Source organism: Marmota monax, unplaced genomic scaffold, assembly GCF_021218885.2.
Source record: "Marmota monax isolate L192 unplaced genomic scaffold, Marmota_monax_Labrador192_F-V1.1 WCK01_AAM20220418_F8-fsc00003, whole genome shotgun sequence".
In the NCBI taxonomy this organism is placed as follows: domain Eukaryota; kingdom Metazoa; phylum Chordata; class Mammalia; order Rodentia; family Sciuridae; genus Marmota; species Marmota monax.
Genome location: NW_026694084.1, coordinates 869,106 through 893,081, shown reverse-complemented (window position 1 = coordinate 893,081; position 23,976 = coordinate 869,106). Strand labels below are relative to the sequence as shown.

The 23,976-nt window shown below is 35.3% G+C and overlaps 1 protein-coding gene across 2 annotated transcripts in view; it reads right to left on the bottom strand.

The window, feature by feature from the left end:
- Lrrc69 (leucine rich repeat containing 69) overlaps positions 1-23,976 on the bottom strand; it is a 115,036-nt gene that overhangs the window by 69,421 nt on the left and 21,639 nt on the right. Inside the window, exons 4-5 of one of the 2 annotated variants that reach the window (XM_046464755.1) lie at positions 17,077-17,272; positions 6,169-6,240 (exon numbers count right to left, since the gene is read on the bottom strand). The exons of the other annotated variant lie outside the window; for it this stretch is intronic. Of the exons in view, the coding sequence (XP_046320711.1) occupies positions 6,169-6,240; positions 17,077-17,272 (268 nt within the window). The remainder of the gene's footprint in view (positions 1-6,168; positions 6,241-17,076; positions 17,273-23,976) is intronic. 2 annotated transcript variants of the gene reach the window in all.

The window sequence follows — 23,976 nt, the reverse complement described above, 5'->3', positions numbered from 1 at the left end:
TTATAACATGAAAAATTGTTTTGCAAAATTGCAAATAACTAGATAATTGCAGAGTTATCCAGAATGATAACTTTCAATGCCATTGCTCTATCTATCTGAAAAGTGGTCAGAATAGTTCAGGTGGCTAGATAGATTGCTAATGGAGGATTCTGAGACCGTTATTGAAATGTGAAGTTTTATATATGATATTTTGTAATGAACTTTGCATCAAAGACAAACCTCACAATGCCCCCTGGTGATGATCATTAAACCTTTTCTCACTTTTGTCAGCTCAACTTCTTCAAATGATTGCAGTTTGGAAAATAACTGGGCTCCTGGGGGAAAGAGGAGCCAGAGAAAGAAAATATGTATTTAAAAATTGTTTCAAAGGAACTAAAAAAACTCAGTACTTCGTTTTTATCCCTGTTGAAATGACTGACTCATAACTTCTTCAAAGACTGAATGTCCTAGCCCTTACTTTAGAATCCAAAGAGAGAGACTGATAACCCTTTCCTCCCAGAAGTCTCAGTAATACCCTATCCAAAGCTCTTCAGCAGTAAATAACCATATGTTTTTATTTCCCCATTGTTAAAAGTTATGAGGGCAACTAGACAATTTCTCCCTTTGAACTCTGCAATGACATTATTACCTACTTACTCCCCTTCTTTCTCCAAGCTAATTAATGTCACTTTGTCTAATTTTTCTAATTTTAAATTTCTGTATTTATCTCTATTTTGTGATCTCTCCTGGGCCCACTTCAATTTCCAGAGACTTCCTCAACATGAATCCCAAAGTTCCTCCAGAGCAACATTCATAATTCTTGCCTCCCCAGAGTCCCACAGGGGTGGGAGTTCTTCAAATCTTCAAGCTCAGCACTTTAGAGAGAGATAATCACAGAGGAGATACTCAATATTTGTTGAATTTATTTTTTATATAAGCCTCACACAGAAAATTTGTATATATTACATAGACTGATACTAAATAGAATATAAAAAATTCAATATTCTACCAAAGTAAAGGATTAAATAGTGTCCTCCTACAAATTTATGTCTACCCAGAACCTCAGAATGTGACCTTATTTAGAAACAATCTTTGCAGATATAATAAGCTAAGATGATCATCTAAAAAAAAAAAGTAAAGCAAAATCTAAGATCTTACATCCTTTCAAGACAGTAAAGTAGAGGCATATTACTTTAAGTCCCAATTAATGTACTATGTTATAGTATTTGTGAAACACTAATATACCAAGGATCCATGTTTCCTGTACTAACTAAACAACTAAGAGTATTTCCATAGACTATCCACTGTCCACCACAGGCCACATTTTGCTACTGTTACTCTCCCAAAGAAAAATGCAAATAAAAGACACTGTATTTCAGACCACTCTTTTTTCAAAGTTTGTTCATTCAAAACATAATTTAACTCCAGTAATAAGTTAAAATGTAAGGAAAAGTAAACATATGATAAATCTAGTGATTAAAAATCAATTATTTGAAAAATATTTGATTAAAGAAAATGTTCCATATATAATGTTAAAACAATAAGATAAACAAAAACATACTTTTATAAAGTGTACTCTCCATTTTATTTTTAAAGTGAACTTATGAAAATAAGATGCTTGAAGAAAATATCAGTGTTACCACTGAGAGGTAAATTTAAAAGCACTTAGCATTTGTTATGGTTTGGATATGAGTTGTCCCCCAAAAGTTCACGTGTGAGACAATGCAAGAAGGTTCAGAGGAGAAATGATCAGATTTTAAGAGTCTTAGCCCAATCAGTGATTTAATCCCCTGATAGGGATTAACTGAGTGGTAAATGAAGGTAAATTAACTGAGTGGTAAATGAAGTAGTAGTGTATGGCTGGAGAAGGTGGAAATTAGGGTATGGCTTTGGTGTACATAATTGTAACTGGCAAGTGGAGTTTCTCTTTCTCTGCTTCATGATCACCATGATGTCAGTTGCTTCCCTCTGTCACACTCTCCCTCCATGATGTCCAGCCTCACCTTGAACCCTGAGGAATGGAGCTGGCCTTCTGTGGATAAGACCTCTGAAACTGTGAGCCCTCGAATAAACTATTCCTCCTCTGTAATTGTGCTGCTTGGGTCTTTAAGCCAAAACAGCAAACAAAGCTGAGTAAAACAGCATTTTACTCTTCCTACTTTTATTTATTTTCTACATTTTGTACAATGAATGAATTATTTCTATAAAAGCTTCCAGTAAGCTTTCTACTTACTAGAGACATGGAAAGACAAGCAAGCTAAATGAGTAGAAAGACAATAATTATCTTAAAATAAATCTTAACAATACCTATTCATCCAAGAACCAGAGGACACTTTGCAAACTATTAAGGTGAAAAATTTTTTGTGTCTTAGAAAGGAATTAGATAACAAATAACTTTATGTGAAGAATTGAGAATGTACTAAAATTGTGTGCTGATAAATCAGATCAAATCAACCTGAGTTTTGGCTTCTCTCAATAGTAGATGGCATCTTTTGAATATTTGGATAGTACTTTTTCAGAAAGAAAAAAATATACTTGAAAATTGAATATAATGAAACTGTTACGGTTTAGTTATGTGGTATCCCCCAAAATCTCATGTGTGAAAAAATGCAAGAAGTTTTAAAGGTGAAATGATTGGGTTATGAGTGCTTTAAGCCAATCAGTGAATTAATCCCTGGATAGGGATTAACCAGGTGTTAACTCTAGGCAACATATGGCTGAAAGAGTTGGGTCATTGAGGGTGCTTTTGGGGTATATAGTCTGTCCTTGTTGGGCAGAGCTCTCTCTGCTTCTTGGTGCAATGCCCTGAGCCATATTCTTCCACCACATGATCCCACCACGATGTTCTGACTCATCTCAGACCCTATAGAATAAAGTTGGCCATCTATGGACTGAGACCTTTGAAACCATGAGCCCCAGAGTAAACTTCTCCTCCTTAAAATTACTCTTTTCAGGTCTTTTGATTGCAGCAATGAAAAAATTAAAACAGAATACACATTATAATATTTTAAAAACTGTTTTAGCAGACATTTCTAAAATCATACACATGGAGAAGTCCTAGAATGAAGACTTTCATCTTTATTCCATATTTTTGTATTGCTTGAAATGTTAAGGAGGATACATTATTTATATAATATTTAAAACTTTAAAAAAAAATAAAGGAAAAAAGGAGAAGTCTTGACACACTACATCTAATTAAGTGGTAAAAAGGAGCCAATTTAATTCCAAAACAATAACTTTACTATGTGATGCATGGCAGAATTTTCTCCATAATTAAATAATCCAAAAAGATTTTAGAGTCATTGCATATAAACAAGTATTTATAATGTCCCATTTCTTGTTAGAGATTTCCACTTAATGTACACTTTTATACAAAAGTCCTGATTCAGTCTCGGTTATATAAAAGCTGTTGTGAATAAAAAAATATACTTCTGTAAAATAATTGCATTTTCCAAGTGGCACAACAAATTTTAGGTCATAAAATTGTTAAATAATCCTCTATAAAGATCTATCTTTTTAAGAGGGAGCAATTGTAAGGCAATAAAATAAACCATGTAAAGATAATTCTGCACAAAACAGTTTCAAGTCTTGGAATTAAAGTATGCTTCAAAGTAAAGGGTACATAGATTTTCACTTCAATCCTGCTTTATGTATGTTTGAATATTTTTATAGTAAAAAAAAATCTAAAATGTACTATACAAGGTAATGCCTCCTATTATCACCAGTAGACAGTGAAAGATAGCTTTAATTACATATTACTGATTAACATTTGAGTATTGGAATATTTTTATATGCAACTTATAATAATAACAGTTTCCCTTCTGTGGATAATGATGTACAAAATGATTTATAAGCATTATCTGACTTAATAACCTTACGAAGTTAGTTGTTTAATATACCCATTTAATAGATGAGAAAACAGCATCTCAGAAGTTAAGCAACTTATTTGAGATTATAAATTTAGCTAATGAGAAATTAAGCCTTTAAACCTATGTAAGTATGATTCCAGAGTCCATGTTCTTCATTTCTCTACTATTCTACCTAAAAAAACATGTCAATGTTTTTAGAGTTCATTGCCATCACTTTGAAACTTACTTTCACTGATGCTCATGGCCTACATTCATTCATTCCTCTATGTTTGTCATTTGTTCCATTAGTAACTCCCATCTATCAAATGTGGGAAAACAATTTTGCACCAATTTCTTCAAAATAATTTGAAGCAAATTATTACTTTTTTAAAAAAGAAAAATCATTTAGAAAATTTTGAAGTGAATTATTTTTGCACCAAACTCAGATAAGTTTATAGACTATCTTATTTTAGAGTGCTTATTAAAATTTCTGAAATAGGTGCTATAAAGGCAAAACTGACCCAATTATTTTAAATTTTTGGAACCTAACTCATGGTGTTTCATCAAAATTGTGAGTACAGAATCACTTTGTAGAAGAAACAGTTAATTAACAGCACCACTAAGGTGAATACTGAGTATAGTTAAAGAAAATTATTTAAATTTATTCATTTAAGAAATATATATGGTGTTGATATTCAAGATTCTTTTGGATAAAAGTTTTTTTAAAATGCATTCCTTCTTGGTGGAGCGTACCATCTAATAAAAGACAGACTTGTAAAGACTCACTCCATTATGAGATCCAAACTGCAGTGGCCCCATGGAAGAAGTGGCACCAGAAGGCTCCACTGGAAGTCAGGGAGGCATCCCAGGTACAGAGAGTTAAATTAAGACCACAGGATGAATACAAACGTGGGATTAACCAGGTCCACATTAACAACATCCAACTGTTCCTACGTATTCAAAACTGTAAGTTTTGGAAGCAATGTAATAAACCCTTAAAAAATTAAACATGGAATTAGTAATTCAGTAATACTACATCTGAGAATGTACACAGAGGAATTGAAAGTACAAACTACAACCAATATTTGTATGCCTCTGTTCATACATGCATTAGTCACAATGACCAAAAGGTAGAAACAACCCAGTTGTCCATGCACAGATAAATGAAGACAAAACAGGGTATCTACATACAACTAAATGTTATTCGGCCTCAAAAAGGAAGGAAATTCTGTCATGTTATAGCATGGATAAATTTTAGAGACATTTTGAAATAATAAAAAATGAAATAAGTCACAAAAGGACAAGTGTCATATGACTACACTTACATTTGATGCTTAGTATAGTCAAGTTAATAGAGACAGAAAGTAGAATGGTGGTTTCCAGAGGAGGGGGAAATGTCTTATTTTTAAAAGGTAATTATTTTAAACCATGTATAGAGAACTCTATCACGAGTGCTACAAAGGGAATGGGGAATGTCTAATGGACAAAGAATTTTAGTTGGGGAAAGTACTTAGTGTCACAGATTATACACTGAAGGTGGTTTAAATGGTAAATATTAGATTTTCTTAAGTATATGTGCTTATATGTACATACATACACACCACATACAAACATTTTTTTCATATTTGAATCATTCACTTTTCTCATGGGTGATAAAGAAAACCTCAATTTGTATTCAATCAATCAGAAAAAAAAAGTAGATCAACAGCTATTTATAGAGCATCCCCTGGATTAATGGACTTCTGATTATCACCTTGAATGTTCAAGTAAGTTCACTCAAACACACACACACACACACACACACAAACTCACACACACACACACACACACAAAAGGAAAAACTAGCATTTCTACCCCAAAAGTTAAAAGTTATCAAACAAAGTGTTTCTCAGTTATTGAAATAAAACAAGTTCAAACTTCACTTTCAAATGGAAAAAAAAAGTGCATTTTCATGGTTTAGCTTAAAAACAACCAACAAAAGTGTCATCTTTGGACTAACTACAAGGGATAAAAATTTATGCCCTATAAAGTACTAGTTTTCAAAAAAAATGAGGTGATCAAAAGCAATGAGTAACCACCAAAAAAAATGTAATCATAACTGATATATTAAAATATTTATGATAGCAATCAGAATTCATTTTGTTCAAATAAATTCAGCAGGCACGGAATACAAAGAATCATAAGAACAGGTTTTGAAATTCAAGAACAAAGCAAATCTTTGAGTCATTTGTATACTTCAAGGTTCCAGTTACTGCAGCTTTTACTGGCTGCCCATATTTTTCTATTCCCAATAGCATCAACAAAATTATTTTCAATTATAATAGAAGTTGATTTTACTTACTCCTGGTGGAAATATCTGAATAGTATTTCCAGCTATGTCTAGAATCCTTAGATTTTTAAGATGACAAATCCCCTATGTCAGAAAACAAGAAAAAGAAATGTTATAAAATCTAATATCTAAAATCACAAGTATTTAAGTTCAAACTTGATGAAAGTGAGTTCTTTTCCAATTTCTTGATCAATTCCTCTGTACACCTTTCCTAAGAAGATCCCTATGGGTTGCCACAGAATTTTGAATTCTCCAGTTTTTCTGACCACCCCAGGGCAATATAACATGCTATGAGTTAGACTACTTCTAGGTTCAGATATCAATTCTGACAGTAAATACGTGTAACTTTGGGAAATTTTATAAGTATGACTTCTCCATCTGTAAAATGAAAATGCTAATAAAAATCCTTACTTCAAGTAGCTGTTCATAGATTAAGTAAGTTGCTAACTTGAGTGCTTATGAAAGGGCCTAATATGTTATGAGCACTCAATAGTCTGTACTTATTATTAAAACAGAAAGAATCTGAGAAACAAAACAATTCTGGAATGTTGTTTCTGTTGATAATGCCACCAAAATGTATTATGCATACTCCTTTTGGTTAGCACTGTGCATACAAAAACTTTCCTTACAAAGGAAATAAAATCTGTTGCTGTATCTCTACACCCAGTGTGACTGCGTTGCCATAGTAACCACCTGGTTGTTATGGTACATCTTAGTTTTAGCATTTCTAGTAATAAGCAAAGGATAAGTAGGATTATTTTTAACTAGAAACATCAAAAGCTTTTTTATTAATTGAAAAATATGGGCTGGGAATGTGGCTCAAGTGGTAGCGTGCTCACCTGGCATGAGTGGGGCGCTGGGTTCGATCCTCAGCACCACATAAAAATAAAATAAAGATGTTGTGTCCACTGAAAACTGAAAAATAAATATTAAAAAAAATTCTCTCTCTCTCTCTTTAAAAAAAAAAAAGAAAAATATGGGCATAATACACTAAATGATTTCAACCACTTGTCGAGAGAGTTCTGAACAGTCACTCTTATTTTAATGACCAACCTCTCCCTGGAGAATGGTATATGTCTCTTTAGTTGTGACAACTGCCTATCTCTTTGATCTTATCACAGGTTTCATTCCCTGAAAGCAGATGTTGAGATGGAATTTGGGGTACAAGATGGTTTTTAAGGACCCAATCCTATAAAAAGCAGGGTCAATAAGTAGAATTGGCAAATGGAAAAGTCAAGATGGGCTACAGACCCAATAGACTTCACTCAACTGGGTAGGGAGCTCTAGTGGGTGTTGCCATCCAAACTGTTCTCCATCAGTCAGAAAAAGCCATCTATTTATAACACTGCCTTGCTGTCAATCACAGAGTTTGGGAGGTTCCAGGAAGAAAATGAGCTTGGAGAAGAAAGGAGGATCCCTGCAACTGAATAGCCAACTAAGCCTGTCTGCTGTCCCCACTCCTACAGCTGAGTAGCAGGTCCTTGAAGGGAAATATACCATCTATTACACACAAAGTCCTCTTCTTAAGTCCCACAAAACGTTCCATTGCCATGATACTCTCATTATTGTGTTAGCTAAAAAGACTTTCCAACTCTTAATATGTCCTCAGTATCTACAAGTTAAAATATAAAGGATTGGGCTGGGGATGTGGCTCAAGCGGTAGCGCACTCGCCTGGCATGTGTGCGGCCCAGGTTCCATCCTCAGCACCACATACAAACAAAGATGTTGTGTCCACCGAAAACTAAAAAATAAATATTAAAAAAATTCCCATCCACACCTAGACACATTATAATGAAGATGCCCAACATACAGAATAAGGAGAGAATTTTAAAAGCTACAAGAGAAAGGAAGCAGATTACATTTAGGGGTAAGCCAATCAGGATAACAGCTGATCTTTCAACACAGACTCTGAAAGCTAGAAGATCCTGGAATAACATATTTCAAACACTGAAAGAAAATGGGTTCCAACCAAGAATTGTGTATCCAGCGAAATTAAGCTTCAGGATGGAAGATGAAATTAAAACCTTCCACGATAAACAAAAGTTAAAAGAATATGCAGCTAGAAAACCATCTCTTCAAAACATCCTCGGCAAAACATTACAGGAAGAGGAAATGGAAAATAACAATGAAAACCAACAGTGGGAGGTAGGACAGTAAAGGGGGGGGGATAATCAAAGAGGAAAACAAACCATGTTTAGTAACAGAAATAAACAAATATGGCTGGAAGAACAACCCATATCTCAATAATAACCCTAAATGTTAATGGCTTAAACTCACCAATTAAGAGACACAGACTAGTAGAATGGATCAAAAAACAAGACCCAACAACATGCTGCCTACAGGAGACGCATTTGATAGGAAAAGATATACATAGGCTGAAGGTGAAAGGTTGGGAAAAATCATATCACTCATATGGACTTCGGAAACAAGCAGGAGTGTCCATACTCATATCAAATAAAATAGATTTCAAGCCAAAGTTAATCAAAAGGGATAAAGAGGGACACTACATACTGCTTAAGGGAACCATACACCAACAAGACATAACAATCATAAATATATATGCCCCAAACAATGGTGCAGCTATGTTCATCAAACAAACTCTTCTCAAGTTCAAGAGTCTAATAGACCACCATACAATAATCATGGGAGACATCAACACACCTCTCTCGCCACTGGACAGATCTTCCAAACAAAAGTTGAATAAGGAAACTATAGAACTCAATAACACAATTAATAACCTAGACTTAATTGACATATATAGAATATACCACCCAACATCAAGCAGTTACACTTTTTTCTCAGCAGCACATGGATCCTTCTCAAAAATAGTTCATATATTATGTCACAGGGCAACTCTTAGACAATATAAAGGAGTAGAGATAATACCATGCATCTTATCTGATCATAATGGAATGAAACTGAAAATCAACGATAAAAGAAGGAAGGAAAAAGCATACATCACTTGGAGAATGAACAATAGGTTACTGAATGATCAATGGGTTATAGAAGACATCAAGGAAGAAATAAAAAAAATTCTTAGAGATAAATGAAAACACAGACACAACATATCGGAATCTATGGGACACATTGAAAGCAGTTCTAAGAGGAAAATTCCTTGCTTGGAGTTCATTCCTTCAAAAAAGAAAAAACCAACAAATAAATGATCTCATACTTCATCTCAAAATCCTAGAAAAAGAAGAGCAAAACAACAGCAAAAGAAGTAGAAGGCAAGAAATAATTAAAATCAGAGCTGAAATTAATGAAATCGAAACAAAAGAAACAATTGAAAAAATTGACAAAGCTAAAAGTTGGTTCTTTGAAAAAATAAACAAAATCGACAGACCCTTAGCCATGCTAGCGAAGAGAAGAAGAGAGAGAACTCAAATTACTAGCATACAGGATGAAAAAGGCAATATCACAACAGACACTTCAGAAATACAGAAGATAATCAAAAACTATTTTGAATCCTTATACTCCAATAAATTAGAATATAGTGAAGGCATAGATAAATTTCTTAAGTCATATGATCTGCCCAGATTGAGTCAGGAGGATATAGACAACCTAAACAGACCAATATCAATTGAGGAAATAGAAGAAACCATCAAAAGACTACCAACTAAGAAAAGCCCAGGACCGGATGGGTATATAGCAGAGTTTTACAAAACCTTTAAAGAGGAACTAATACCAACACTTTTCAAGCTACTTCAGGAAATAGAAAAAGAGGGAGAACTTCCAAATTCATTCTACGAGGCCAACATCACCCTGATACCTAAACCAGACAAAGACACTTCAAAGAAAGAAAACTACAGACCAATATCTCTAATGAACCTAGATGCAAAAATCCTCAATACAATTCTGGCGAATCGGATTCAAAAACATATCAAAAAAATTGTGCACCATGATCAAGTAGGATTCATCCCTGGGATGCAAGGCTGGTTCAATATACGGAAATCAATAAATGTTATTCACCACATCAATAGACTTAAAAATAAGAACCATATGATCATCTCGATAGATGCGGAAAAAGCATTCGACAAAGTACAGCATCCTTTTATGTTCAAAACTCTAGAAAAACTAGGGATAACAGGAACATACCTCAATATTGTAAAAGCAATCTATGCTAAGCCTCAGGCTAGCATCATTCGGAATGGAGAAAAATTGAAGGCATTCCCTCTAAAATCTGGAACAGGACAGGGATGCCCTCTCTCTCCACTTCTGTTCAACATAGTTCTCGAAACACTGGACAGAGCAATTAGACAGACAAAAGAAATTAAAGGCATCAAAATAGGAAAAGAAGAACTTAAATTATCACTATTTGCAGGTGACATGATTCTATACCTAGCAGACCCAAAAGGCTCTACAAAGAAACTATTAGAGCTAATAAATGAATTCAGCAAAGTGGCAGGCTATAAAATCAACACGCATAAATCAAAGGCATTCCTGTATATCAGCGACAAATCCTCTGAAATGGAAATGAGGACAACCACTCCATTCACAATATCTTCAAAAAAAAATAAAATACTTGGGAATCAACCTAACAAAAGAGGTGAAAGACTTATACAATGAAAACTACAGAACCCTAAAGAGAGAAATAGAAGAAGATCTTAGAAGATGGAAAAATATACCCTGTTCATGGATAGGCAGAACTAACATCATCAAAATGGCGATATTACCAAAAGTTCTCTATAGGTTTAATGCAATGCCAATCAAAATCCCAACGGCATTTCTTGTAGAAATAGAGAAAGCAATCATGAAATTCATATGGAAAAATAAAAGACCCAGAATAGCAAAAACAATGCTAAGCAGGAAGTGTGAATCAGGCGGTATAGCGATACCAGACTTCAAACTATACTACAGAGCAATAGTAACAAAAACAGCATGGTACTGGTACCAAAACAGGCGGGTGGACCAATGGTACAGAATAGAGGACACAGAAACCAATCCACAAAACTACAACTATCTTATATTTGATAAAGGGGCTAAAAGCATGCAATGGAGGAAGGATAGCATCTTCAACAAATGGTGCTGGGAAAACTGGAAATCCATATGCAACAAAATGAAACTGAATCCCTTTCTCTCGCCATGCACAAAAGTGAATTCAAAATGGATCAAGGAGCTTGATATCAAATCAGAGACACGCCGTCTGATAGAAGAAAAAGTTGGTTACGATCTACATACTGTGGGGTCGGGCTCCAAATTCCTCAATAGGACACCCATAGCACAAAAGTTAATAACTAGAATCAACAAATGGGACTTACTCAAACTAAAAAGTTTTTTCTCAGCAAAAGAAACAATAAGAGAGGTAAATAGGGAGCCTACATCCTGGGAACAAATCTTTACTCCTCACACTTCAGATAGAGCCCTAATATCCAGAGTATACAAAGAATTCAAAAAATTAGACAATAAGATAACAAACAACCCAATCAACAAATGGGCCAAGACCTGAACAGACACTTCTCAGAGGAGGACATACAGTCAATCAACAAGTACATGAAAAAATGCTCACCATCTCTAGCAGTCAGAGAAATGCAAATCAAAACCACCCTAAGATACCATCTCACTCCAGTAAGATTGGCAGCCATTAGGAAGTCAAACAACAACAAGTGCTGGCGAGGATGTGGGGAAAAGGGTACACTTGTACATTGCTGGTGGGACTGCAAATTGGTGCAGCCAATTTGGAAAGCAGTATGGAGATTTCTTGGAAAGCTGGGAATGGAGCCACCATTTGACCCAGCTATTCCCCTTCTCGGTCTATTCCCTAAAGACCTAAAAAGAGCATGCTACAGGGACACTGCTACATCGATGTTCATAGCAGCACAATTCACAATAGCAAGACTGTGGAACCAACCTAGATGCCCTTCAATAGACGAATGGATAAAAAAAATTTGGCATTTATACACAATGGAGTATTACTCTGCATTAGAAAATGACAAAATCATAGAATTTGCAGGGAAATGGATGGCATTAGAGCAGATTATGCTAAGTGAAGCTAGCCAATCCCTAAAAAACAAATGCCAAATGTCTTCTTTGATATAAGGAGAGTAACTAAGAACAGAGTAGGGACGAAGAGCATGAGAAGAAGATTAACATTAAACATGGATGAGAGGTGGGAGGGAAAGGGAGAGAGAAGGGAAATTGCATGGAAATGGAAGGAGACCCTCAGGGTTATACAAAAATACATACAAGAGGAAGTGAGGGGAAAGGGAAAAATAATACAAGGGGGAGAAATGAATGACAGTAGAGGGGATAGAGAGAGAAGAGGGGAGGGGAGCGGAGGGGAGGGGGGATAGTAGAGGATAGGAAAGGCAGCAGAACACAACAGACACTAGTATGGCAATATGTAAATCAATGGATGTGTAACTGATGTGATTCTGCAATCTGTATATGGGGTAAAAATGGGAGTTCATAACCCACTTTAATCAAAGTGTGAAATATGATATGTCAAGAACCATGTAATGTTTTGAACAACCAACAATAAAAAAATTAAAAAAATAAAATAAAATAAAATGATACTATATAAAGACAAAAAAAAATTCCCTCTCTCTCTTTCTCTCTCTCTCTTTAAAAAAAAAAAAAAAATATATATATATATATATATATATATATATATATATATATATATATATATATATATAAAGGCTTTCCAGCCACTTGAAACACTTGATAGTGCTAACTCTATGGCTGTTGAGTTTCTTTTCCATTTTTTGTTCTTGCTGTTCATAACTGCTGCTATTGATCCCTCTTGATATTTTTTGTTCTTGACTTGGTTTTATCTTTACATATTTACATTCTCCAAAATTCCTTAATCAAGAATTAAAAACTCACAAATGAGTGATGACAGAGTTGTACTGTGTGAATGGCAAGTGTTCTGAAGAGTTAAAGATACAGAAATATGAGAGAAAATTATAGGGCATTTGGTATTATGAGATCAGACAAGGCTTTCCAGAAGAAATAAAGTTTAAACTGAGATTGTTTGATATGTTTGCAATAAAGAATGTTCAATTAAGAGACAAGAATCCCTAGGAGATAACCATAAGGCATGTAGTGGGTCCAAAAGACAGCAAGCAAAAAGGACTGAGGAAAGAAGAATTCAGATTATGAAATGTCTTTTATGCATGTCATGTGTATTAATTTCTTAGGATTCTTTAGATTGCAAGTTAATAGAAACTCAATCCAAACCAACAAATGGGTAAATTGAGGTAACAGAAAAATTTTTAAATGTTGATATTTTCTTATAGCTGGTTCTAGGTGTTCAGTAGTGCCACTGTCTCTTTCTTTTGTGATAGCACATTGAAGTCAGAGTCTCCCAAAGAATGACAAGATAGAAACTAGTAAATCTGGGCTTGCATTCTCCCAGTTTACCAATCACAACACAAAGAATGCATTTATTTCCCATGAGTCCAGCAAAGTTCCTTCTCATTGATCTAGCTTAAGTCAAATGCCTCTCATTGATCAAGGCACTATGTCCAGTGGGATGGAATATTCTGATATGCTGGACCTGACCTGACCTGACCAGTGGGACAGGTCAACACTAAGGAAATGTCACAAAGTGATTGGATAAGGGGGAATTTCACAAAGCTAAATGCTGATATCATTATGAGAATAAGCATAGATGGATGCTAAGAAGAAAAACGTAACCATATATTTAATGTCAACTATATGCTAATCACTGAATATGTGAACTATATACTAATCACTGAGTTAAAGGATAGTATTCATAGTATTCATTATGATGAATGAAAACATATGAATTACATCTTTAAATTTTAAAAAAATTGTCATTTGTCCTATTTTCCAAAAGCATATTCCATGGGATATTGCTATCAAGTGAGAAATCTAAGTTAAATTCAGGAAATTCTCTGTTAACAAAGTTAAACAGCTTTACTACAGGACTTCTCAAGACTTTTAACATACTAATGCATTTTCTAAATCTCCAAGAAGGGGTGATATACCTATCTAAGTTGGGCTGTTAAAACAGAGTACCATAGCCTGGGAAATTTATGAACAACAAAAATTTATTTCTCACATTTTTGGAGACTGCAAGTCCAAGGTTGCAAACTGCTAACTTCTCAGATCCTCACAGGGTAGAAAGAGAGCTTTAGAGCCCTCTGAGGCCTCTTTTATAAGGGCAATAATCCCATTTATGAGGGTCCACCCTCATGACCTAATCACTTTCCAAAGTCCCCACTTGCTAGTATCATTACATTGTAAGTTAGGGTTTCAACATATGAATTTTGGAGGGGCACAAACATTCAGTCCATGATAGCATCTTTGAAAACACATGTTCTCAAAAGAATACAACAAGACTCATACCCTTTGGAGAATGGTTTGGGGAAAGACGGATTAGACATTATGTTGACCACTCTTATTTTAGTTCCTAATTATCTGTCTTTGTTTATGAATTCTGAAATTCTTTTTGGGAGTTTTCAAATTCTGCTGCCATTGTTACCTTATGATCTATCTGCCTTACTTCTAAAGCCACAAGAAGTGGCAGTCTACATTTAAGTAGTGGGATTCAAACATATTTCTCTGAATTATGATCATTCTATTATCTAATTTTGCCTATAAAAACAGTTTTATGAAAGCCAGCTCTGGCAATTAAATAGAATATTTGTCTCTCTAAAAACCAAAGTTTTTTGTTTAACATACTGTCTCTTATAACTCTTCTGCTTACCAATACACAAACTCAAATCCAAAGAGATTGTTCTTTGACTTCAATGATCATAAACATGGTGAAAGTTTTTTCTTCCAAACACATTTTATAAGTCCTCGGTCCATCCTTTTCTCAGTCAGAGAGTCATCTGCCTATCCTTCAGACTATTTTATAGAAATAAAATGAAGTGCCTGACCTACCAGAAGAGGGGTAAAAATAAACATAAAAGTGCACATTGGTGTCCATGTGCAGACATAAATGTAATTTACAATGTACAAGAAAAGATTCATAATTTGCTCTTTATCAAAACAAAGAGTTTTTATAATGCCTTATCACTTATAATGCAAGCAAAAAAGAAAAATGATAGATTGAATCGTATTAAATGTCCAAAGAATTAAATTATCCAAGGCATTATTTAGATGAAAGTTCATGATAAGACTGATTATAATTTTAATTTTAAAAACTTATACTTCTTGGGATTTATAAAATTGCAATAAGAGTAAGGTCAAATTTGATGAACATATGTTTAAATCAGACAGATATGGGCATCACCCCCTTTTCTCTTTCAATATTGTGTCAAGTTTCAACTGTTCTTGTTCCTTATTCTAATGGTGATAATACGAAGTGTGTTGTCACAGAGCTGTTGTGAACACTAAAAAAATTGTTTCATATGATGATGCATTGCAGCTTTTATTGATTTCCCTCAAACAAAAATTTGTTTTAATAGATTTATTTTATAATTTTAACATTTATTTTATGTGTTTACAGAAATTGGAATTTTTAGAATAAAATTTTTGAAATGTGCTCAGATACAGCCTACCACCATGTCATTACAGATTGCTTTATAGTATAGTTAAAAATTTTTAAAGTATTATTCTTATAAAAGAAAAGTGAAGTGGTAGGGATTTTTCACTTATATACATGCCTAATCAATCTGCTAATTTTTTTTAGAATCAAATTGCAAGTTATTACTCTTTTTATTTTAATTTTTTCCCCTGTGGTACTGAGGACTGAATCAGGGGTGCTTTACCATCAAACTACACCCACAGTCCTTTAATTTTTTTTTATTATTAGTTGTTCAAAACATTACAAAGCTCTTGACATATCATATTTCATACATTTGATTCAAGTGGGTTATGAACTCCCAATTTTCCCCCGTATATAGATTGCAGAATCACATCGTTTACACATCCACGTTTTTACATACTGCCATACTAGTGTGTCTGTTGTATTCTGCTGCCCTTCCTATCCTCTACTATCCTCCCCCCTCCCCTCCCCTCCCATCTTCTCTCTCTGCCCCATCTACTGTAATACATTTCTCTCCCTTGTTTTTTTTTTTTCCCACTTTCCCCTCACTTCCTCTTATATGTAATTTTGTATAACGATGAGGGTCTCCTTCCATTTCCATGCAATTTCCCTTCTCTCTCCCTTTCCCTTCCACCTCTCGTTCCTGTTTAATGTTAATCTTCTTCTCATGCTCTTCCTCCCTGCTCTGTTCTTAGTTGCTCTCCTTATATCAAAGATGACATTTGGCATTTGTGTTTTAGGGATTGGCAAGCTTCACTTAGCATAATCTGCTCTAATCTGCTAATTTTTTGTTCCTTGATTTGCTGTATAACATGCATTCCTTGTCAAATTGTTGTTTCTAATTTGCATAAGGAAGGAAGGTAAATGTGTTGACATGTTCCTGGTAGAATAGAACTCTCGAACTGGGAAATCTGAGGAAAGTTTAGTAAAGGCACTATTTATAAAAGACTAGTTTTAAGGAAGCTAAGGTTCCTCAAACCTTAGAAAAGTGGCTCCTTAAACCTATGAAGCGAGAAGTAACAGGGGGTTCTTTACCATGCTACTCTTAAAAAGCCAAAGGACAGAAGTCATGGTTTATGAGAGGACCACCTGACATGAACTACAGCCTTCTGGAAAGGTATACCTAGCTCACTCTGCCAGAGAAGGTGCCATAGTAATTGCTTCTGGTTCTCTCTCCTCATGCCCTTTCATTCTGAGCTAACGGATATCATTGGTTATATCCAAGAAGAAGCCAGAGGACAAAGGAGCTCTAACTCCTTTGTTAGATGCCTATAACTAATAAACTGTCCAGGCACAGAGCAGGTTGTAAAGAATTGATGACAGATAAAGAGGAAAAATGGAAGACATCCAGCACATATTTCAAATGAACCTGTGCTTTATTCTATATAGATGGTTATAAATTAAACATATACTACTCACTTAAACAAAACAAAAACACAAGGTTCCATGCTTTGCTTACCTCTGGCAAAACTTCAATGTAGTTCCTGACCAGAAGAAACTTCCAGAGCTTCTTCAAGAACTTAATCTCTTCAGGTATGCAACTGAGTTCATTGTAGTTAAGTTGAAGTTCACGAAGATTCTTAAGGAGACAAAGTTCTGTGGGAATGCTGACTAGCTTATTGCAATTTAAACTCAGATGTGTAAGGCTTTTTAATCTTAAAAAAAAAAAGCATGAATTAAACTCATAATAAGAGAATCCATAGTACAGGCACAACCCATCAGAAGCCATGTGTCACTTATTTTACGTACCTCATCTGAGGTTCACTTTAGTCAAGTGTTTACATCTACTGTAAGTCATTTTAGCAAAAAAGTCTTTGCTGAAATTTAATTTTTAAAGATTTCTTTTTAGGGGCTTGGGTTGTGGCTGAGCAGTAGAGCACTTGCCTAACACAGGTGATGCCCTGGGTTCGATCCTCAGCACTACATAAAAATAAATAAATAAGGATATTGTATCCAACTACAACTAAAAAATAAATATTAAAAAAAGATTTCTTTATAATCAGATGGCTATGTCACAAGTATGTTATATAATAAATATAGAGATTTTTTAAAAAGTAAAATTTTATTTTCAATCTTTATACTTATACATTAACTATCAAAAAGGAAGCTAGAGGACAAAGAAAGATATGCATATACATGTGGATGGATAGATAGAGATATAGGTATAAATAGATAGAGATAGATTAAATAGTAAAGACATATCCAGTACCAAGCAGATGTGAGTATTAATTTTTTGCTCTGGAATACACAAAGATGAATCAACCACAAATTTTGCTCTTTCAGATACCACAGTTTAGAAAAAGACATTAAAACCAGAAAGTGAAGATAAAAAATGTACTGGATAGCCAGGTGCAGTGGTGTATACCTGAATCCCAGAGGCTCTGGAAGGCTGAGGCAGGAGGATCCCCCATGGTCCCCATTTCAAAGCCAACCTCAGCAACTTAATGAGGCTTTAAGCAAAATAGTGAGACCTTGTCTCAAAATAAAAAATAAAAATAACCAGGGATATGACTCAGAAGGAAAATATCACTAGGTACTAAAAGAAAAAATTTAATAAGAAAGGAAGATGATAGGGAAATGAATATTAAGGAAATGTGAGTCTAATGTGGCAGATATTGCATTTGAAGTATATCACAAGTTTTTTTGGAAGAACTAACATTTTTTTATTTTATTCTGAAAAATAGAACTAGTAAAAGAGGAAAACAACAAGAGGGAATGCTAAGCTATGAAAATGTTATGAATAAAGAAACAGAAGGGAATTGTTACCACTAAGCATGAATTGTGTATTAAATATAATAATCAGTATAACCCTGAAGTTGAGGCCAGTGGACAAAAGGACAGTCAGTGTAGGTAGTGAATGACTGGGTGAGGAAGATGGGGGCTGATTCCAAAGGAAATAAAATGCTAATACCTCCAGAGACTTCCCCCTCCTCCAACCTGTTGCCAAGTTTACCTGCCTCCAGGGAATTATTCCTCCCTACAAGGAGTTGTTAATGAGTAGCCCCTGGGTGGCTCCCGTTCTGCCTGTACCCTGGGTGGCTTGTTCCTGCATTTGGATCATTCCATGTTTTGGGTCAAGAGGGCAGAATGAGAAGAGGGGGGCATAAGAACAAAGGAAATCTGAAATCTATAAAAGGACCCCCTCACTCCCTGGGGCACCAGCTTTCGACCCCCTCCTCTGTGTAAGAGTCATTTTGCTCTTTCCTCGGCGCTTTTCAGGTGCCCCAGTGGATGGGGACTTAGAATCTGATTCTCCACACGGGTATCATCTCTGGTCTCAAAGTCAGAATTATTGCTCTTATTATTCTTAGGCAGTTGAAAGTGTGAGACTGGAGATTGGGGAAGGGATCACGCCAGTGAGAGCAACTGAGAGGGGACTCCATGCACACAGTGGTGGAAGCCATGTGAGTGACAGGAGAAAAAAGAAGAAAGCGGAGGCAGGGAAAGAGAGAGGGAGAAGCCAACAGGAGGAGTCCTCAGAAAAATGAATACCTGACAGTTAAAACTTAAAGGCACACAGAGAAGTCATGCGTAGAGAAATATAAAAAGACTCAGATTAACTAGTAATCTCTAAAGGTGTGGGAGAAGAGTACTTAAAAATCAAAGGGATGGTCAAGAATTTAAATGTCGAGTTTAAATGTCAAAGAGATATAATTGAAATTAACAAACTAAAGGCTAAGACTGAAAACAGAGAGAGAAATTATAAGGTCAATATTCTAAAGATCTATTCTATCTCTACCTTGTAGCCACAATCGGAAAGTACAGTTTAAGGAATTCCATCTGTAGAAACATAATTTTTAAAACTCTCTATAGAATAGGTAAGAAAACATTTAACAAAAGACATGAGGGACCTTTATGTTGAAAACTATAAATTATAACTCAGAAAATTTAAAGGGATTCTAAACAAAAGTAGAGATACATCTTGTTCATGTGTAGAAAGAAAAAAACACTGCTAACATGTCAATTTTTCCATTAATAGATCTGTAGATTCAGTAAGAGATCCAAATAAAAATCTCAATGGGTTTTTTTGATATTTATATGGAAATTCAAAGGACCCAGAATAGCAAGAACTAGTACTAAAGAAACAAAACTAAAAAGAAGGAAGGAAAGAAAAGAAAGAGGAAAGGGGAGGGGGAGGTATGGAGGCATTCCTATAATCTAACTTCAAATCTTACAAGGCAGCTACAGTAACCAAGGTAGTTCAGTCCTGGGGGGAAAAAAAAAAAGATAGTGTAGTGGATTCACTATTTGTGTCCCTGGCCACCCACCCAAATTCATATGTTAGAGACCCATCACCACTGGGAGATCATTAGAAGGTGGGACCATTAGGTCATTAGGGTGGAGCCTTCATAAATGGGATCACAGCTTTATATAAAAGGCCCCATAGAGTGGCCTTGCCCCTTCTACTATGTGAGGACACAAGGAGAAAGCACTGTTCTCTGAACCAGAAAATGTGTCCTCTCAGATATCAAATCTGCCAGCTTCTAGAATTATAAGGAAAAAAATCTGTTGTATATAAGCTACCCAGTTTATGGTATGTTAGAGCATCCCAAATGGATTGAGACAGAAAAATAAATCAACAGAACAAAATAAAGTCCAAATGATCCATAAATGATCAATAGGTTTTTGACAAAGGTGTCAAAGCAATTCAACTAAGAGGGAGTTTTTGAACAAAATGTTCTAGAAACTGGATGAACTTTGACCACCCCCTTCCACCATACATATACAAACATTAATTCAAGATGGGTGATAGATCCAAATGAAAATTAAAACTACAATCATTGAAAAACAAAAGATAGAAAACTTTGGGATAGGAAAAGATTTCTTTTTGGGGTGGTCGGGGGATACTGGGGTTAGAACTCAGGGGCACTGGACCACTAAGCCACATCCCCAGCCCTCTTTTGTATTTCATTTAGAGACAGGGTCTCACTGAGTTGCTTAGCACCTTGCCTTTGCTGAGGCTGGCTTTGAACTCATGTCTCAGGGTCGTAAGCCATTGGGATTACAGGTTGTGCTGCTGTGTCTGAGTTATAATTATAATTTTCAACTGTGTCTGGCCAGGAAAAGTTTCTTTTAAAAGACTCTCCAAAAGCTCTAATCATAAAAGAAAAATATTTATAAATTGCCATCATCAAAGTTAAAAACTTCAGTCCATCAAAAGTTACCATTAAGAAAATTAAAAGATAAACTGCAGACTGGAAGAAAATATCTGCAGTACATGAACTTGTCATTGCACTTGTATCCCAAATGCATTAAAGAATCCTTACAGTTCAATTGTAAGAAACAACACATATATTTTTAATGACAAAAATATTTCACAAAAGAAGATATATAAAGAGTGAATAAGATCATTAAAAGGTGCTTAAGTCGTTAACCATCAGGAAAATGCAAACTGAAACTATGATGAGACTTTACTTCACACATAGCAGAATGGATACAATTTTTTAAAACCCTGATTAGAATGTAAAAAGGCATACACTTTGTTAAAACTTGGTAAATCTTTCACAAGTTACATAATACCTACACTTTTACCTTTTGATTCTATAATTTCACTCTTAGGAATTGAAATGAAAGTAACATAACTCCACAAAAAGACTTGCACGAGAATGTTTGATAGCTTAATTCATAATAACCCCACACTGAAAATAACCCAAATGTGCATAAACAGAAGAAAAATATAATGCTTTATAGCACATTCATGCAATAAAATGCCATTTAGGATAAACAAAAAACAATGAGCTATTGATAAAAGCATCATAAGATGAATCTCTCTCTCTCTCTCTCTCTCTCTCTCTCTCTCTCTCTCTCTCTCTCTCTCTCTCTCTTCTACTTCTCTCTATTTCTCTCTCTTTCCTATTTCTCTTTTTCTCTCTCTATATATATGCACTAAACAAAAGAAGACAAAAATCTATATCTATATATCTATATCTATCTATATATATATGCACTAAACAAAAGAAGGCAAACACAAAAGAATTTGTATATACTGTATGATTCCATTCATTTAGTTCTACAACAGGTAAAACTTACTTGTAGAGATAAAAGTCAATATTAGTTGCTTATGAGAAGTAAAAATAGACTAGAAGGGAACATGAGGAAATCACTGGATTATAGGAAATATTCTATATATTATTGATGTTTGTATTTTTGTCAAAACTCTTTGAAGTATACCCTCATGAATTTTATGTGATTTTTATTCAGGAGAGAGAAAATGCCATAAGATTTGGCTAACATAAGTACAATATTGACCTTTGAAAAGGATGTACAATAAAACGGAGGGCAGGAAAGAATGAACAAAAGCTAAGGAAAGAGCTCTTTAGAGAGACAAAGAGGGATCTAGAGAGAAAGGAAAGAAGTTGACCAATGAAGACAAAGGGGTTGAAAGAAGGGAACTGAGGGAGCTCAAAATTCTTGGTAAAGTAAAAAGCAGACTCATTTGCAGGGAGTACAAGGGTCATAGAAGAAAAACTCAGATTGAAAGGGAGCGAAATTTTATGAGTAGGTCCTATGAAGAAAGGGATGGAGAGTTTTATTAGTCATTTTTATAATCATTGAAGCAGATGGGGGTGGGGGGCAAAAGGCAGTCAATGTAGAAAATGAATAATTGGATTTGATCAGCAAGATGGAGGGGCTGGTTAGAAAGGAAAGGAAATCCAATGCTGACATTTTCAAAGCCCTTCCCCTTCCTCTTCCAACCTGTTGCTAAGGTAACCTGCTCCAGGGATTGTTCCACCCTGCAAGGAGTGGTAGGAGTTGTTAATTAATGCTTCCTGGGCTGCTACCTTCCTGCTTGGTTCACTCTTGGCCCATCTTTTGAGTGATTTGTCACATAGGCAGGATGGGGAGAGGAGAGAGGCAAGATAAGGGGAGGAGAACATGAGAACAAAGGAATTCCCAATGTATAAAAGGGACAAGGCACCCCCACTTCTTTGCATATCCAGCTCTGGGGTCCCTTCTCTGAGGAGAAGTCTATTTCAGTTACATCCTTCAAATAAAACTTGCTTCCTACACCTCAGTGTTTCCTGGGTGTTCAGTCTTCACATCTGGGGAAACAGAACTCAGCCCTGTTTGATTTTCATCACCAGCGGTATCATCACTAGTTTAATTGACTTTACTCTGTATTACTATATGGGAGTTGGCTTTTCTTTCTTTTTTACTTCAAGGCACTAAATGAACTCAGAGTCTGTTACAAATGTGTTCAGCATGCACTTGGGGGGAGTTAAAAGGAGAGGGAGGAAACAAGTATCCATTTTGGTTGCATTTCTACAGAGCAGGGAAAATTACTTTTCCAAAGAATAACTGAGGAGGAACTACACTTACAGCTTCTTGTCCTCCTTCCTCCCCAGTGAGCTGATGAATGACTTCATGTAACAACCTTACTAGTGGTGAATTTGAACAAAATGAGTCCTTTGGCTTGGTTCCTTCCACTTTGCCTCTCTGTCTTTCAGAGATTCTGTCTCCAGGATGCCTACATTCTCCTCCTTGTGAAGCTCTGAAGATCCACCTATGACAAAGTCCTTTAGTGGTAAAACTCTCACCTCCCCTGCTTTGACAGTAAGCTCATGAACTCTACTCTGTAGCTTAAGCAAGCCAAAACACCACAATCCTCTCTTTTTCTCTACCCCTTCTGGATTCTAAACAAATTGAGAAATAAGACAGGACTCAGAAGGAGAAGCATAGAGCTGCCCTGATTCCTCTCAGATTCCTTATTAGCCCTCTTCTGAATTGAACTTTAATTCATAGGCTTTCCTGCTGAGGTGGCTGCTAACTTCAGAGTGGGGGGAGAGGAGTCATCAAGCCATGTGTGTCCAATGCTCTTCCCAAATTCAATGAGTCACTCTTTTGTCTGTGGGAAGAGGTGAATGAGGGAAATAGAAAAAGAGTCAGACTAAAAATAGCTTCCCATAATAATAAAAGCTAACATCCATTGAGCACTTACTCAATCCTAAATCCCTTTTATGGATTAACATATTTGAATTTCAAAACAACCCTATAAAGTTGGTACTGTTTTCATCCTCCTTGTGCAGAGGAAGACATTTAAGGAGTGGAAAGGGGAAGAAACTTCTTCAAGGTCAGGAAATGGAATTCTGCTTGGGGAGATGACTGATCAGCTTGCATGTAGGGCCAAGCAAGAATACAGACAACCCAAAACCATCTAGAAAGCAACTGGGGCCTGTAGAGTTCACCATCCTACTTTTTCAGTGAAAGCTGTCCTTCGCTTTTCAACGTATCACCTGAGATTTATGATTCCTTGAATATTGTATATCCTACTGCAAACAGAAATAAGCTTTATGAATTATGAAATTATAACAAACTATAGCTGCAAGGCCTTTGACATTCAGATCGTCAAAATTCTTCT